This window comes from Stylophora pistillata, chromosome 11 (genome assembly GCF_964205215.1).
Source record: "Stylophora pistillata chromosome 11, jaStyPist1.2, whole genome shotgun sequence".
Classification (NCBI taxonomy): domain Eukaryota; kingdom Metazoa; phylum Cnidaria; class Anthozoa; order Scleractinia; family Pocilloporidae; genus Stylophora; species Stylophora pistillata.
In genome coordinates, this window is record NC_142529.1 from 4,726,339 (window position 1) to 4,744,584 (window position 18,246).

An 18,246-nucleotide genomic window follows, 5' to 3' on the forward strand; every position below is an offset into this window, starting at 1 on the left:
TAACAGAACGAATTAGACTCCGTTCACTCCTATATTCATCACAGGCGGCCCAAGTTCTCTTTGAGAACCACACAAGGAACACAATTTGCATATCGATTTATAAGGATTTGTATGGGATTTTCTACAAGATAGCCATAGAGATAGTTAAAAGTGAAAATATTAAATAAAGATGGCTTACCTTGCTCCATACGTGTGTTGCTTGCTCCTGGTGTCGTTATTTTACCGATTTCACTTGATTTAAGCGGGTTTTTTTTAACCTGGTTTTCTCTTCTTAAAGAGAAGACAAGGCCGAACACTTCTGTCCAGACAGCCTCCCGAACGAAGTAAAAAATCCCAAGCTAAAATGTACCCACGGCCACAAATCCACCGCAGAATTCAAGGGCAAAGGTTGACCTTTCATTTCGATTCTCTAGCCACACATTCTCAGCTCTGCGATCGACGCCAGGCGGCTCTTCGTGTCCTCAGTGAAACGTTAAAACTTTTGTAGACATCCGAGTCATTTTTAAACACGTTTCATGTTGGCAAACCAAGACTCGCGGGGGTACTAGGACTCAATTTGTCAACAAAACTTCTTGTAAAGCCCGGGGTCCCCTCAGGTCTAGTACCCCCGCGAGTCTTGGTTTGCCAACATGACGAGGTTACCAAGCCGATTTCAACGGTCGTTGTGTCGTGTTTAAAAATGACTCGGCTGTCTACAAACGTTTTAACGTTTCACTGAGGACACGATGAGCCACCTGGCGTCGATCGCAGGGCTGAGATTGTGCGGCTAGAGAATCGAAATGATAGGTCAACCTTTGCCCTTGAATTCTGCGGTGGATTTGTGGCCGTGGGTACATTTTAGCTTGGGATTTTTTACTTCGTTCGGGAGGCTGTCTGGACAGAAGTGTTCGGCGTTGTCTTCTCTTTAAGAAGAGAAAACCAGAATTAAAAAAACCGCTAAATCAAGTGAAATCGGTAAAATAACGACAGCAGGAGCAAGCAACACACGTATGTATTAAGGTGAGCCATTTTTATTTAATATTTTCACTTTTAACTATCTCTATGGATATCTTGTAGAAAATCCCATACAAATCCTTATAAATCGATATGCAAATTGTGTTCCTTGTGTGGTTCTCAAAGAGAGCTTGGGCCGCCTGTGTATTCATTTACTAATTTTACATTTGAAAAGGGTATGGACGTTAACTCACCTTCATCTTGAGTTCTTTTGCCATGGTTATAATCCCTGCACTGTTGTTTACAAAGTTGTATCCCTCTTGAAGTCTTACCCTAAGAATTGTAAGTATACAATCTCAATTATATGAGCTGTGTTGCTGAACTGTAACTCTACTAAAACAATCCAAATACAATCCGATTCATTCTTCACCACCCTGAGCCATCCCTCTGCCTTCCTGATTACTAATTGTCTCTTTCGTGTTTTTCTTTCCCATCGAACAAATAGTTTCAAGTATCTTTTTTACTTAAAGGCAGTTCTGCACAGCCCATTTATGACCCAAAGTATCGCGAGGTATATCTTTGCTCCCATGATTTAACTATTAATTCTCCGCATTCTCTACCAGTCAGTCCTCATATCTTTACCTCGGAGAATAAATCAAACATTATCCCTTAGTTAATATCTGCCTTTGTTCTCGTCACCTTTCCGGTTGAAAATGTATTGATACTGTGGGGACAAATTCCTTATTAAAATGGAACGAAAAGGTTAATGGTGTTGCGAGGGACTGTTGGACCGCTATAAACAACTAAAAATGAAATTTCATCCCTTTCGCTCGCTTATTATTTCTTTCTTTGGTTGTTTATATTTTTTCTCTCCCCTAGGAGAAGGGCAAGTAGACTTCATCAAGAATCTGAGAGTGATTCGTCATTACTTATTATGGACCAGCGTTTGCATTTAGTGCTCAAGACAACATCTTTCTTTCCTTACTTTGTTAGGGTAGAAAGCACTCTTGCAACTTTCTCAGCACTTAAGGGTGTCGATTTTTCATCTTGCATTGTCCAAATCCAACGACGGTGATGCAGATACTGACACAGGAGCTTCATACGATTTTCTCTAGCGCCAAAAGCATACAGTCCCGTCGAACTCCCGTACACAAAATAAGAGAGCTGTTCCGGGAATGGGGAAAAGAGGTCCTTTGGAACTCGTTCATATCGAACATAGATCCCATCCAGAGATTTCTCATACATGATCGCGCATAGCTTTTCATCTACAGTCCGCTGCTTCGATAACGTCACGGCACGTTGAAGACTTCTCCCCTTTGCTTGAGTATTTTGAGGCTTGACATTCGCGCCCAGAGGTGCTGTGATTTCAGAGAGTTCTTTCTTCAGGCCCGATACAATCTAGAGGAGACAAATTGCAAACACGCACGGTTAATTTCCTCCTGTCTATCTTTTTAATTTATGATTCACTGGCCCCTTTCATTCGTATCTATTTACCAATTGTTCGCACTGCTCTCATATTTGTTTTTGCTTGTCAACTCGCTCATCCATTTATCCTTACTCCATTAACCTAAGGGTAGAGGTACCGCACTTATTCGATTACGCCTCCAACCTCGAATAAGCACCCACCCTGTAGGTATGAAAACATTTCTCCGCGCCCAGCCTAACCCGGTCTCCGCAAGGCAAGAGCTAACTATAAATGAGGTTTTTTTTTTATTTTTTATTTTTTTTTGCATCCTTGCTATAAGAACAGTACAGTATCGTTGTATTAGCAGGGCTCGACACTAACGGTGGCCCACTAGCCACAGACTAGTAGAAATTCAATGTTGGCTAGTGGTTTTCAATTTCCACTAGCCAGTTTGGCTAGTTACCAGACTGAAATTGTCGTAACATCTAAAAACATCTAAGATGTTGCAAGCCACTTGGCGAGTAAGTTGAAAAGTTAGTGTTGAGCCCTGATTAGGACTGTAAAAATGTCACTTACCGTATGTCTTATGTGGCCAGCAGTTCCTCCGAGAAAGGCTACCTTGATAAGAATGCAGGGTCCACTCGCTGTTATTCGCACAATACAGAAAGAAGAAGGAGCTCCCTCAGGATTTTCGCTGTTGGAATCAAAACCGTACACAGGCGTTTAACAAAGCAATTGACTAAGAAACATTTTGTGTGTATGCATGTTACTTTGACCCTCTACACCCTGACATCAGTATGCATATTCTCCATACTGTTCTCTATACATTACCTGAATTGCTGACATGGAGAATGCGTTAGACAATCAAGAGCTTCTTTAGTTGGTGATCATTTCCGTTATTCTCATGACTTTAATGTTTGATTCAGGGGTGCCGGATATTGTAAGGAGAAATTAGATGCTGGTCACTCTTAAATACAAACAACACGTTTTAAAATAATATTGATTGAAAAAAAAATCGCTCGGTATCGCGGACTTAAAAAGGGCAAAAGAATAATATTCACCTTGCAATGAACTTGATATAACAGTGGTTTTCCAGCAACACAAATGAGCTCCAGTTTCTAAGAAGAGAGGTAAGTGACCTCAGTGCAACCCGACATTGGATTGCACTGGATCTGTCATTTTCCATCGGAAGATGAAGATTCTTTGGCAAAGGGCTGCAATAAAAGCAAACTAATACTCAATAACATGAGTATTCTGCTCTTAAATCACAAAAATATTCGTCACACTCACACATCGTGTTCCAGCACAAGTCCAATTCTATGGCAGTGCATCCACCTTTGCCTAGAAAAAAAGCAACATATTTACAAGATAATTTAATTTTATCGAGTGAATTCATAAATAAACTGGCCAACGTTAAAAGCTGACGTTTCAAGCGTTGGCCCTTTGTCAGGGCGAGGAACGATGGGCTAAATCTAAAACCACTCCTGGTTAGAGAGAGAGCGGGGTGTGGTAACCAATATGCACGGAAGCACATCCTTTACCGATGAGGTTACAACAGCCAGTATAATTATAAATATACTTACCATCCAGTCGTATCGAGAGATAACACTGGCTTCCAGAAGACAGAAAATTGGGACTCCTGTGATTTGGAATTCTTACTGAAATCATGAAAGTATGACAACTTTGAAAAGCCTTTAATTATTGAAAAGGTTCTCAATAGTTTTTTTTCTCGTTGTTCTACAAAACTACAGTTCCTAAACCGCAGTGCAGAACAAGGGCATTTACAAATAAAGTGGTAATAATAATAATAATATTAATAGTGACAAAAATATTATAATAATGATACATATAATAATAATAATAACATACAATTCACATCTTTTTGGGTTCCTCATATCATTTGAAAATTTATTTAATTTAATTATTTTAGGCTACGGTAATGACAAGCTACGCGATTGCGCCTTGTCAATATCTCATTTAAGGAGGCATCCTTACGTTTTACTTCCCACGATAATAATAATTAAAATATGTTACTTGATAGCCATCCTCTTAGAAATAAATTAGGTATGATTAGTCCAAGTGAATCAAATTACTTCAGTAGCTTTCATAAATAGCTAACTCAGGAACTTTAACTGAAAGACTGAATCAAATAGAAATGAAAAGTAGGAAACACTTTTTTATTACCTTCCATGTTGCAGTGACAAAACCTAAAATGAAACCAAGTGGACAGTACATGTAAGAATTGTTGATACAAGAAAAAACTGTGATACCTTTTATAATGCAATAAGTTAATGAACACAAGAACATCAGTGACACACCGGCCGGATTATTTACAAGAGGTCTAACCCAAACCGCGATTTTACGCAAGTAGCGTTACGTATTCTCTTTAAGAGAGACTTTTTTTTTCATTAAAGTAAACGTTCCCCCACGGTTAGCTTTCGGCCCTCGTGAGACTGTTCACGAATTTAAATGTTCATATAAAAGATTCAGCTAGATTCAAGACAGTTAAGAACGCGGTTTTGTGAGACAACGGCTAGACTTTGTTTAAATAACCAGCCCAACGGGTTGCACTTCGTATGCCACTTTTTGGTAAAGGCGACGACGCGTTGGCAGACGCGTTGGTGAGATCGGATATTTTACTACCAACACACCACCGACGCATCTTGTATGTTATAACGATGAAAGGTGATCAATGCGTCGGCCGATATAGTCGGTCCACAGTCGACCGACTGTGGATCAACGCATCGGCCGACGTGTTCATTATTTGATACTTACAAGTTCGTTAGAGTTTGGTGGAAGGTAGAATAATGGAACTCCTTTTTTTACACTCTCTGGTATGGTATAATATATGGGATTGGACGAAAAAGACTGGAGATGAACAAGCATCTGATCCGTGCTCTGTAAACTGAAATTAGGCGAACATTGCATTGCCAGTCAATGTATAATGTTTAGAAGCCAAGATACACGATTTCAATAACAATTAAAATGTATTGTATTTTGATGATAGAAATGAGAATTACCTTTTCATGAATTGCTGGAATCTTTTGACAACAAGTGTTCTGGAAAAGTTGAATTAATCAAATAGCGTATGACTTAATTTTGTTTAACCAAGAAAAGGTTTATGGCTGAAAGTTTCAGTTAACTGCTCCTTTCTTAATCCTGGAGGCTATAACAGCCTGAGAGCAGGCACTCATTATCACCAATGGAACACAAGCATTCTTAGCCTACCTGAGTCTTTGAGTAAAGCAACCGGGCAATTCAGGCCTGCTAGGAACCCAAGCAAACCGCTCCCCAGAATAATAGTCTCAAATCTTCCCATGGACAGAAAAACGTGCATCCCGCAATGCTAATAGCTAGGCAGGCTTCTATTTTAACTAAGTTGCAAAAAGGCACTGACACTTGTAGATGCATCTATGTAGTCGTTCACGTCTTTGGTGGTCAATGGAACAGGCCAAGATAACACAACAAAGCAGCTGTTCTTGAAAAGACATTTTGAGCCAACTTTGCCACTTATAAGAAATAAGCTTTCAGTAAAAAAGCTAGGTAATACTGAATATGACAAGTCTCCAAACTCACATTATAGGAATTGTATAATAGCAGACAGATCTAATGGAACCTAGGAGTGAAACAGTTTAATTCATACAAAAGTTACCTGTAGGGACTTTGAAAGGGCTTTGTAAAATGCATCACATCATGAAGAAACTCATACGGTGCCTCTATTGTCACCTCCACATGTGTCACACAACTGAAAGAAGAAGCATTAACATGTGTCACACAACTGAGAGAAATGGTATCAGCATATGTCACACAACTGAGAGAAATAGCACCAGCATGTGTCACACAACTGAGAGAAGAAGCATTAGCATGTGTCACACAACTGAGAGAAGAAGCATAAAGCGTGAAATTTTCTTATGATTGCTGAGCAAAGAGCATAAACCCCATAGAAATAGCTGTCACGGTTAAACTCAGGGAATTAGTAGCTCTACCTGGCTTGACTTATTTTTATTCTTGACTTTTTCTGGCCTACCATTCCTGGCCAAATACACTTTATTTTCCATCAATTTTGATGAGAGAGCCCATGAATTCCACAAAATCATTGTATTTCTACCAACTAGGCTTCTTGTACATACACTGTAGAAGATAATTTGGCTTTACCATCTGAATTGAGAATACTGTAAAGAGTTTTCAAAGCTGAAGTTTTGAGTATTAGACCTACAGCATTTGTTTTGACAGAGGGTTAGCTCAGTTGAGAAAACCAAATTATTTTTTAATATCCCCTTTCAATGCAATGAGTACCTTCAGAAACTTAGCTCCTCTACTTCTATGTATACAAACTAATTTGTCAAGAGCTAGGCCCATAAAGAGTCAGTGGTATAAGTGATACTGTTGTGTATATGATTTATTATGCTGTATAATGCTTTCACTGACCTGCTAGAGGAGAGGGGCCAAGTCTGTTGAAACAGCAAAAAATAAAAGATAAAATTAAAAAATTAAAAAAAATACGAAAATGACAAAAAAGACATGAATAATGCTGCACTTGCTGCGTGCACGATGTGCACTGGAGAAATGAAATGACAAACCTTCATGTATGTGTAACAACAATCTACAGTTATTATTAGAAAACAATAAAAAATTACTGAAAAAAAAAACTTACTGAGAGAGCTAAGTACTCAATCTGTACATTATGCTTCCAAGGAATTGTTAGCTTGACTTGAAGCTGCTTTCCACCTTGTTGAAAAATATATATTTTTTAATTACGTAGCAAATGTGTAGACACAGCTGCAGTAACATGGAAGGGGTACCCCAGTAAATTTACATTAAGATGGTCCACAGAAGAAATGTCTTTAATATTTCCATGTCATTATTTGGAAATTATCAGTAAGTAAAAATGAAAGACCTGAACCGTTTGACCTCTAAGAGTGACTAAAGATTCTCTTTACAGCATCACTCCTGAATCACACATGAATGATCACCAAATGAAGAAGCTACTGATTGTCAAACTAATTCTTTTGGTGAGGACTTTATAATAATTATGTATGGAGATCGCATATGCATACTGCTGTCGGGGACTGTAAAGAGTTAATTTAAAACACATCCTCATACAAAAATTAATGTAAGTACCTTTTGCAATGGAAACATCCTGAATTGAATACCCTTCTCTGAGACGCACACTGAGAACACTACACACATACAAGAAGAAGAAAAAGAAGTTCAAGTTTTATCTACCCCCATGCACTGCTGGTCATTATTCTCAGGGATGTAGCTGAGAGATTAGGCTGAAAATTCAAGTTATGCAGCTCAAAGACAACCTTCAATATTGAACAATTTTAAGTTGCCATTTTACTTTACCAAGTGATGTGCTTAACCAAGTGATCCCCAGCCGAAAATCTAATCAGCGATTGCTGCTTTTTCATTTTTGAAAATTATACCGTGGTTGGTCATAAGCGAGAGACTCACACCCTTACCTTGTAATGCTAGTTTGTAGCTTTGTCTCCAAATGTCTTTTTGGCATTGATGGTTGCATAGCATTTTGTTCCCACTCACTCAATGCATAAGACAATGATCTACAATGAAAAAAAAAATTAATATCAAAAATATCAAAATTAAAAAAAAAAAAATACAACTGCACAGTCCCGATCAGCCCTTAACAGTTTTGTTTGTTTGTTTGTTTGTTTGTTTGTTTTTTTCCACTCCACTTTCCTTTCATTTTCCTTGAACTGATCCAATCAACACTAATTGATGGGAGAATGAAATTTATTTGGACTTGTGGCTTGAAAATAGGGATTTGCCCACCATGGGGGCAAAATTATATCTAAAGGGACCTGCAGTTAGACACAATACAAACCCCTGGATACCCCAGGTACCTTCACTTCCCTTTCAGCATAGCAGCTGCTTAATTTGCTTCCTTGAGAATAGTCCTTTTTACAGTTGTGGACTTGGTGGCCAAACCTTTGAACAGGAGTGAGGCTAAGGGTGACCCTGTTGTGATAGATACCTGTATGTAGTTAGCATGATAACAAAGAAATTTGCATTTGAAAAGCAGCAACATCTCTATCATAACAAGGTCACCCTTAGCCTCACTCCTGTTCAAAGGCTTGGCCACCAAGCCCACAACTGTAAGAAAGACTATTAAACCCAAAATCAAACACTAACTATACATACACCTGTACCAATATATTGTTGTGAATACCTTTTGCCTTTTAATGCCCATGCCAAATCTTCCTCACTCAACTCCAAACAGTCACCTATTGTCAGCATTCATTCAGCAATTATAGAGAATGTTGGAATTAGTAATTAAGAATCAAATTAGTTATCCTATAATACAGGGCTCGAAATTAACGGTAACCAATTAACCAATGGCTAGTACTTTTCAACGTTTGGTTACTAAAAAGGTGTCCAACTAACGCGACATGGTTAGTAAAATTTTCTAACACATTTAAACATTGGTAGACCTCAGGACAAAGAGCACATAGACCTGACTCTCAGAGAAATACTTAGAATACTCAAGTTGAATAATCAACTTAAACTCTTTTTAGAGGATGTGCTGTAGATGTACTGTTCTTGACTAATCATGGTAAACGAGAGGGAAATAAAATAGGTGCATTTAATTGTCAACGTTTTTAAATCAAATCATAAATCAAATCATAATCTTTATTTCTGAAGATAAAATCACATATCCTAAGTTACAACATAAACTCACAAGGGAAATTATTACATGTCATATTCAAAAATTATCCTATTACTAAAAACGTTCTTAAACCTTTCAGTGTGGATTCTAGGGACAGAGACTGACGTATTTCTAAGATTGTACCTTGTGTTCTTTTCCTAAGGTAAAAACTGGAAAAATGGGCATTCAGGGTCATTCAATCTTGCAATTTCAGCTACTCTTTAATTTGTCCTAATAATTATTATCAAAATGTTCAATATTTGAGATATCGTAACTTGTGAGCTTGGATACCAAACTTGAATATATAACCCAAGAGCTCCACTGTGGGAAACCATAATGAAAACTGACATGTGTACTGGGCCAGATGGGTTGATATGGGAATTGGGTCCAGGAAAATTGTCCCCTTTTTCCAAAGATATGAATTCTAATTGTGGTTTGAACTTATGGTAAAGCAAAGCAGAATTAAAAATGAGAAAATAATGCATGTTTCTCTTTGAATTGTGGGTTTATCTAATTATTTACCTATCCAGGAATCGATCTTGCTCAGGTCAAAATCTCTCTGAAAGTTCCAGCAAAGCAGAGCTTTGTGATAAAGGTTCATGCTGAAATCCTCTATGAAAAACACAAACAGGTGAATACATTAACACTAACTGTTAAGAACCCTTTAACTCCCAACCTCTGATTGTGAATTCTCCCCTCTAGCTGCTACACATTTCCTTCTAAATTAGTTACGAGAATTTGGTGTTAGATCAAGATAAAAACTTGTACCTGATAAGTTTGAGTATTCTCATTACCTGTTTGCTGGATAATGTAGGGATATTATAGAGAGAAGTTACATCTTAATCACTTCTAGTAGTTTAAAGATTACACAAAATAATTTATATGGTAGATTGAAATGGTATGAAATTATTTATCCAGAACTTATTAGAGAAAACACAACATATCTAAGGAATTTGGGCTCATCCTGCTTAGTGTAAAAACCTGTGAAGCTAACGAGTGACGTAAAACAAAGACAACAAAACTTTATAAACAATAGCGTACAGCAAAACAATACCTCATAAAACAAAGAAAACCTCATCAGGTTTTTACACCGAGGATGACCTGAAATTTGATAGTCATTCTCCATCCAGAAAATTTTCTTGCACATTTTACAATTAAGACTGTGCTTACCACATTCATCTACTTTTTTACCATCTTTTGAAACCTAGAGATATTGAATAATTATTACATTGCCAGTTAGTACATGCCCCATGAGTGGTCAATTTAGAAGGCTGTATTTCACTGTATTTCACTGTATGGAGTCTTAGACTCAGTTAGTGAGGGGTACGTCAGGAAAAATCTCAACCATCTTTGAAAGACACAGCTGAATTCAGAATTCACATAAAATGGCTGTTCTACCATTTAAATCATATAAGAATTCCTCGTAGCTATCAGATTCATTTGATGCATATTGATGTTAAATGTGCAACATTAAGGTTCAAAACAGTTTTTCATTGCCTGTAGCTTGGCTGAAAGCTTTCTCCACTAAACTAAGAAAAAGGAGAAAAAAAGGAGACACCAAGGTCTCCTACATACTAATGTCATGTTTCATTGTATCTTCCATTGAAATTAACAGAGAAAAGTGTTTTCCACTCACTGGGGGTGCCTTAGCAAGGTATGCACCTGAAGTGGCCATGGCGATAAACTGCATCATGTCACAATGTGGGACATAACCAAAGCTTGGAGGAAAAACAAAATACAGTTGGTCACTTTAATAGAGCGAAAGCTAAATTCTTTTTGGGATTATTGAGAGTTGCCAGTAAGCCTTCAACCTCCAAGACCATTACAGTACCACTCAAATGCAAGTTATCACCATCTACAGAGAGGTGTCTTGTTTCTATAGACTTGAGACACATCTTGTTTCATTCGAGTTTTTTCTTGTTTCTTGCAAGTGCACTGCAAGTACCAATAGTTTGCATTGTTGTGAAACACAATGCCAGTGTTTGATTACAATAATGTGAGTGTTGGGTATTATAAACTTGCACTGGCAAATCAATTAATAACAATTAATAATTAATTAATTAATAAAAAATCGTGATCATTGGATTGAATAAAGTAATAAGTACTGTCAGTTATAAATTAAAGGGGAAATATTTTATGACGCACGCTGGAACTAAACAAACAACAACAAAAATGTGTACACTGTAATGCATTTCATTTAATGTTTTTAAGGGAATCTACCTGCAGTGGGCATGAAACCCACTTCCAACTTTAATAAAAGAACAGCACACAGTGCTGGCTCTAAGCTGTGCCATAAGAGAATCAACTGCCATAGCATCAGGAAGGGCAAAAACACCATCTGTGATCACAACAGCTCCTATGTATCCATACAAAAGAAAAGCATTCAAAATATTCAATACTCTATTTTCAAGAATCTGACTTACATTTTTTAGTATAATTATATCAAGTGATTTGATGATTAATGGAAGTTTAAAAAATGGCTATCACAGTGACTATAATAATCCTTTGGCAAAATACCCTATTCACCAGCAAAACATTTTACTCAAAGAATGTCAGAAAAAGAGAACTGCAGAACTGAATTTTTTGTAGGTTTCAACTCATCATTAGGTTGTATTTTTAAGGTGCTAAACTTAAAGTTGAAGAATGTTGCTCTAAGCTGCAGCTTCTGTGAATCAAGAAAAATATTTTCCACCCTTAAAACATGATTGTTTAAGCTTTTGTATGACTAGGGTATAAGCTTAAGAAAGATAACACTTGACAATGCTGCAGGCTTGATATATAATACAGGGTGATAATACAGTGGGAACTTATATGCCACTCCTACATGACTCCCTTGGGAGGTTTTGCTGGTCACATGACTTTTGGCTTGAATCGCCATGTGCTCGGGTTTGCAAATGTTTTTTTAGTTTTTATCCATTGAAGAGAGTTTTAAAAAAGCGTTATTATGTCTTTTGTTGGCTTAAGCAAATGGTTCGGTAAGTTAATATTAATATAATTGTTTTTTTTGTTGTTGTTCAGGCAGGTATTTAGAGTTTAATGCCTTCTTTTGTTTGTAATTTTCAGAAAACCTTTCACTTGCAATTTCACTTGCACCTTTACTTTCACTTTCACTTTCAATTTGACCGAGGCCATGCGGCCAATGTATGAGCTCAAGTTATTGACGTTTGTTTTAGATAAATAAACACAGTACTACAGCATTGACATTATAAGAGGAGAGAAGAGAACATACCAGCACTTGCATTGCCTGGAAGCAGCTGTAATGCCAGGAGAGCATTCCTTAAAATTGACATTGGACCAGTCTCTGGTGACATCGGTGGCACTGGGCCATGCGACAGTCTCCTCTGATCACTCTCTGTTTTGTTCATCTTAATTGGAGTATCAAATTAGTCCATTAATATTTTATGCAATATACTTCCAATTCTAAAAAGGTTCAATCGGTGCTTAGAATAAAGCCTTAGGTTAAGTCTAGTTGCAAGCCAAGTAGTCAAAAAAGCCAGACTTATCCAAATTTCCATGGCATGAATTAAGCAACTCAGGAGTATGAATACTCCCCCCCCCTGAATGCCATGCCAGTCCACTGCAAGGTTATTCCCCGAAATTTTTTTTTCCCTAATACCCACAGACCCTACCTCATCACTAGAGCATGTATCACAGTACGGCATAGACATAGTCTTGGCTAAATAGTCCTCCTGCTCCATTAGCTGCTTGTGTACTGTCTCCAGAACAAAGTTGATATTTTCTTCAGTAACAAGGCAGCCCTGGATAAGAATCTTGAAAAAAAAAAAAAAACAAACAAACAAAAAATAAGTAGCCTTTGTTTGCTTTACTGGCCATAAATGTAACTATAAAGTTAAAATAAGTAAAGAACAAAAAAAATCTGGAGGTCAACTGAAGAGAAGTATGATATTTCTCTATTTGAAAGTGTAAATCGTACATACATGCATTAATTCAAGCAATAGACTACCTTGGGTGAACTGTTGTAATTAAAAAAAAAAAAAAGGTCCATACTCAAGACAAGTGCCCTGACCAGCCAGAGCACTGTAATTAAAAAAAAAGCTTAAGTCCGTACTCAAGACAAGTGCCCTCCAGCCAGAACTTATCCTAGTTTCCATGGCATGAAGTGAGTAGGTGTACTACTATGCCCCCATGGGTAAGATGCCATTCCATAACGAGGCTATCCCCTGCATTTTATCACCCTTTTGTATTCCAGGGCCAAGACTCTGAGAAACAGTGAGAGGTAAGTATTTTGTTCAAAATGATAACTCACGGTCCCAGACTGATCTTGGACCCAGACCTCTTGACCCATAGTCCGGATCCAGTGCACTATCCATTAGGCCACCAAGTCTCCCACATGAAAATGTGTAAATTATTAAGCTACATATTAATTATAATTTATAATACTCAACAGGAATAATATAAATCAACCCACTTGAGGAACTTCAGGATTCAAGATGGAAGTATATGCTAAGACGGTGATGTACAACTCAGGACGTAACACAATGGTGTTACCAGGAACGGAGAACTGCAAAGAAAGTGAAAGTGAACATTTATCTTTTGGATAGATGATAAAAAGAGAGAAAAAAAAAAAAAGGCTTTTTATAGGATTACACAATTACTGGTGAACCAGTAGTTTCCATTGTGGTCCTTGCAAACAAAATAATGAAACAAATGGTCTAAATTGAACATAACATCATTAAGAACCCCAACCGGCCGGAGGCAAACCAGTTGGCTATTTACAAGCGTGGCCAAGGATCTGAACTCGGGGCTACCGTAAAACAAATCCAGTGGTTAGGGTGGGACTTGAACCCGGGAGCGACGGATTACAAGTCTGACACTCTAACCACTCAGCCACACTGCCTCCATATTTGATATATATGATATATATGTACACTGCAAATTATGATAGGAACACAGTACAGTTGGACTAGCTTTCTCCTTAAGAAAAGTGCACAAATATATATTACCAAGGGTATGATAAAAAGTAATTATTGGATGAGGTTGAGCATGATATCATAATTATCAAAACCAAGGGGTTTGGAAACTAGGCAGACTTTGAATTCAACATGATAAATGCAATATGTGCTCCAAATGTTCCATTTCTCATGTCAACTTCAAATGCTAATAATATAATAAACCTTAGAGATGTGATATCTGACACTATAAATAACAAGAGCTCTTATATAAAACTACAAATTTTATTAATAAGAAATTGACAGTGGTTTGGCCTGGTCTGTGCTGTTATCCATTATGATATTCATCATCACAGTGGTCAAAGTGGTAATGGACCCACGAGGGACAGCCAAGTGAGCCTGCTATAAATTGATGTCAAACGTTGTTGTAGATAACAGTAAAGACCACGCTAAACCACTGTTGATTTATTTTTTGACCACAATATTAACGTAAAATAAAACGATTCTTTTAGTACGCGACACATTATGTGACACACTTACACCAGCAGCATTGTCTGTACTCCTATCAACAACGGCAAATTTACCAATAAGATTGCAACATTACTGCCAATAATGGTAAAAAATAATATTTTCAAGACTCCAACATGCAATATTCATGTACACAGACAAGCCACCTTTTCTTCACTCAGCAAAAGAACATATAAAGCCTTAAACTCCCAGAAGTGATCAACATGTAACTTCTCCCTAAAATATCCCTACATTTTCCAGCAAACGGGTAATGAGAATACTCAAACTTATCAGGTAGAAGTTGATATCTTGATCTTAATTCTCCTTACTAATTCACAAGGAATATGAGTGGAAGCTAGAACGGAGAGTTAACAATCAGATCGGGGGAGTTATTCAAAGTGTTAAGCTTGCACAAAACTATGAACTATTATTAAAAACTGGATCATTGGATAATGCAATTCAAGACTTTTTATTGGCTTAACCATTAATGGTATATGAGCCATTATATAACATAATCTACAAATATGGTAAACCTACGCGTCAGCTTAAAATTAAAAGGGAGTTAAAAAATTTAACGTTTGGTAAGATTTGTCCGATATCTTGGGGGCATTTTTAATAAAACAATTATTCCACTCAGGCTTGTTGGATATAAGATGATTATAGCCAACTCGGCGCTAAGCGCCTCGTTGGCTATCTATCATCTCATATCCAATGCGCACCCGTGGAATAATTGTTAAATAATTGTATAAAATATGACTTACCGGAGCAACAAGGCCATTAAGACAGTTTTTAAATTTTTCAAACGCTTCACTGGTAATTACAGTCCCTGACTGAATATCCTGGAACACACAAGAAATCATTTTCATTTGGAAAATACATCTTGGACAAATTGCTAAACTGTTATATTATAGTGGAAAAAAAATTCCATGAATACCAACAGTTCCTTAAAATTTTAATACATTCTTACCACAGTAGAAAGAGATGGGCTGATGTCAAAACAAAAGACAAATTTATATCGCCTGCCAATAAATGTAATTTGAGTTGAAGGTACAAGTTTGTAGGGTCCATGGTTGTCTTGATTATTTGAAATGACTGACAAAACTTCAAGTTCTTCATTAGAAGCAATCTAGACCAGGAAAAAAATTAACATCGTTTGGTAAAATTCCAACATAATCAACTTGCTGCATATACTTCAATGCAGAGAGTGTTGTCAGTTTCATGTGTGTTGTTAAATTGGATGACCATGTAAAGCTAAAAACTCTTGAACTGTTTGCAAAGTTTCCATTTAGTGAACGAAAATCATAAAATTGTAGCCATATATTCAAATTACTGAAGCAAAAAAATATAATTTAATCCTTTAATGCCCAGAAGTGATTAACATGTGTTTTCTCCCTATGAGATCCATACATTCATTATTAAGCAAACTGGTAATGAGAATACTCAAATTTATCAGATCAAAGTTGGTATTAACAATAATAATAATAATAATAATAATAATAATGATGATAATAATAATAATAATCAGTTTAATTACTCTTTTTGTAGCTTACAGCTAAATTACAAGAGTGGTTAGGATACAAATCATATCTATACAATAACATCAAACATTTTACTAAGAATATCTATATGAAATAAAAATTAATTTGTCAAGACAGTTAGTAAAAGCCATAGTGGGATCACCTCTAAGAGAGCCTGAGCGTAGATTGTATCCACGGGACACAGTTGTGCGATGTGGCAGCAAGTTAGCAAGGACACCAGTGTCCCAAACTCTCTGGATAAACTAAGTGCATGCAGTGGCACACCGATCAGAGAGAGTGCAAAGACCACACAGCACAAGTGCATCCCTGTAGGGAAGCCCAGGAAAGATTACTTCTAAGGCTTTTATCTGCACACTCTCAATTAGGAGGCTACGATAATCAGGCAGGTTTTCCCAAACTGGGGAGGCATACTCCAACACTGAAAGAATCAGGCTGGAATACACCATATTGCATGATATCACACCAAATTCTCATAGCCAAATTCTAAGGAAATATGTAACAGCTAGAAAGGAGAATTAACAATCAGATATTAATCTTGAGAGTTAAAGAGTTAACTTTAAACCATAGCTTGCAACAGGACCGCCAAACAAAGGTCACCAACTTGGCAACCTCAGTAACGACATTTTTTTTTTTTAATAATTGAAATGGTAACCAAAACCTTAGCCCCTTGGGCACCAGTGACTGCCATCTTACCAGGTCATCATGTGACTTAGGATGAGATAGAGTTTTATTAAACTGTTCAAAGAACCACTGAGCTCTGATACTCCTTGAGATTCTGTATTCCTTTCCCATGAGAAGAAATACATGAAGGGCATCCTCCTATCAAGTTCAAAGAAAAATCTTTCAATCCAAGAAAATCTTACAATCATTATTTTAGTAAACAAAATCTATTTTTGCTGTAGAAATCCAAAGCAGAAAATAAGTAAGTAAATACAAATCCACAGTTCATCTGTTATTGAAAGGTGCAGTGAACATTCAGTAAGAACCAGAGAGGAAGAAGATCAGTTCTGTCAAAATCAAGGACTCAGTCCATCGATCATCTAGATCATCAACTGTTCAAAACCCGAGAATTTCCACAAAGCTACTATCAAGCATTTCCATTTCTAAGTAACTTTTCTGGAGAAGGAGCTCATTGAGAAAAATCAGAGAAAAAAATGAAAACAAAAAACCTCTGTCACTTTTAATGCTTTTTTTTTTAACTTGGTTGGTTTGTTTGTTTTCTCTTTTATGATACAGGCATCAAGACTTAACCATTTACACTGCAACATTAATATTCATATTCTCCAAACTGTTCTCTTTATTTCCTATATCATAAATAAGAGAATTTGTTTGAAAATCAGGAACTTCTTGAGTTACTGATCATTTTTTTTTTATTCTCATGACTTTTGTATTTGATTCAAGTGTGATATGGTAAGGAGAAATGAGAACCCTGTCACTCTTGGGGATAAAAGGTTTAAAAGCTACTTTAAACCTTAGAAACAGTCATTCAATGTTTTAACTCACAAAGATAATATCACTGTACAGAAAAAAGAACTGTTGCGCTATCATCAGCTTATGAAAGGACTCAAACTTCACTTAAATTTGTTTTTTTTCAAATTTGTTCATAATAACCGTTATCCGATCCCACACGAGGCATTTTCTTTTAAGAAAGGAGACGAAAATTAAGATCAAGCTATCGTAGTTATATAACAATTTAAGACGAGCCTTGCACCTCTGATTTACTTGGGAAGCGCTGTGAAGCACGAGGAAGGACCGGAGGAACTTATGATCGACTCGAGAACTCACCTCTTGCATTGCATCATCTTCAGACATTTTCGTTTCTAATTGATCTCTTAGTTAAGATCCATATATACGAAATTACTTGTGTGATGAGCAATTTGCAACATCTCATTTAAAATCCTTGCGGGCTTCCTGTTTCGACGAGTTTCTTAACCGTAGTACAGTCTTCCATTTCCGCCATGTCAACTACTCACACGTGTAACCGCTGGACAAAAAGAGGGAAACAAATTCAGTCTTAGATTGTGATCTCCAGCGTAATTCACAGTGTGAGTTAAGTTTTGAATAGCAAATCAAAGGTTTCTGCCTTTTTCCATATTGAGAGAGAAATTTTTGACCAAAAGAATGATGATATTTCCTCAGGTGTTTTTTTTTTTAGTCTCCTGCATGAAGAAATATATCATGACCGCACAACCGTTTCGTTTTAGAGAGTTTATTTCGCGTCCTAACGGCTTTTTTAAATACCAATCGCACACGCTATGAATAACAATTTTTTGGCGCAATCTACAA

General features: G+C 36.9%; 1 protein-coding gene and 1 long non-coding RNA gene across 6 annotated transcripts in view; one reads left to right on the top strand and one right to left on the bottom strand.

Moving 5' to 3' along the window:
* Nucleotides 1-17,927, bottom strand: part of LOC111323959 (KICSTOR complex protein SZT2) — a 51,645-nt gene extending 33,718 nt beyond the window's left edge. For 2 of the 5 annotated variants that reach the window (XM_088739258.1, XM_088739257.1), the window contains exons 1-26: nucleotides 17,746-17,919; nucleotides 16,654-16,779; nucleotides 15,390-15,548; nucleotides 15,184-15,261; nucleotides 13,435-13,527; nucleotides 12,635-12,775; nucleotides 12,235-12,370; nucleotides 11,226-11,361; nucleotides 10,642-10,723; nucleotides 10,176-10,209; nucleotides 9,528-9,617; nucleotides 8,529-8,583; nucleotides 7,804-7,902; nucleotides 7,460-7,518; nucleotides 6,993-7,066; nucleotides 6,767-6,789; nucleotides 5,991-6,083; nucleotides 5,359-5,397; nucleotides 5,114-5,243; nucleotides 4,523-4,545; nucleotides 3,922-3,996; nucleotides 3,629-3,679; nucleotides 3,400-3,552; nucleotides 2,915-3,032; nucleotides 1,919-2,331; nucleotides 1,188-1,266 (exon numbers count right to left, since the gene is read on the bottom strand). In XM_088739258.1, the coding sequence (XP_088595384.1) occupies nucleotides 1,188-1,266; nucleotides 1,919-2,331; nucleotides 2,915-3,032; nucleotides 3,400-3,552; nucleotides 3,629-3,679; nucleotides 3,922-3,996; nucleotides 4,523-4,545; nucleotides 5,114-5,243; nucleotides 5,359-5,397; nucleotides 5,991-6,083; nucleotides 6,767-6,789; nucleotides 6,993-7,066; nucleotides 7,460-7,518; nucleotides 7,804-7,902; nucleotides 8,529-8,583; nucleotides 9,528-9,617; nucleotides 10,176-10,209; nucleotides 10,642-10,723; nucleotides 11,226-11,361; nucleotides 12,235-12,370; nucleotides 12,635-12,775; nucleotides 13,435-13,527; nucleotides 15,184-15,261; nucleotides 15,390-15,548; nucleotides 16,654-16,779; nucleotides 17,746-17,772 (2,586 nt within the window). In that variant the 5' untranslated portion in view covers nucleotides 17,773-17,919. Of the gene's footprint in view, nucleotides 1-1,187; nucleotides 1,267-1,918; nucleotides 2,332-2,914; nucleotides 3,033-3,399; nucleotides 3,569-3,628; nucleotides 3,680-3,921; nucleotides 3,997-4,522; nucleotides 4,546-5,113; nucleotides 5,244-5,358; nucleotides 5,398-5,990; nucleotides 6,084-6,766; nucleotides 6,790-6,992; nucleotides 7,067-7,459; nucleotides 7,519-7,803; nucleotides 7,903-8,528; nucleotides 8,584-9,527; nucleotides 9,618-10,175; nucleotides 10,210-10,641; nucleotides 10,724-11,225; nucleotides 11,362-12,234; nucleotides 12,371-12,634; nucleotides 12,776-13,434; nucleotides 13,528-15,183; nucleotides 15,262-15,389; nucleotides 15,549-16,653; nucleotides 16,780-17,745 lie in introns of those variants that run through there. The other 3 variants (XM_088739260.1, XM_088739259.1, XM_088739261.1) reach the window with 3 other exon arrangements.
* Nucleotides 9,535-14,880, top strand: LOC148719761 (uncharacterized). The gene is made up of 3 exons (XR_015993368.1): nucleotides 9,535-9,636; nucleotides 10,621-10,845; nucleotides 13,414-14,880. It is a non-coding gene; the product is annotated as an uncharacterized LOC148719761 (long non-coding RNA).
* Nucleotides 17,928-18,246: the final 319 nt, after the last annotated feature.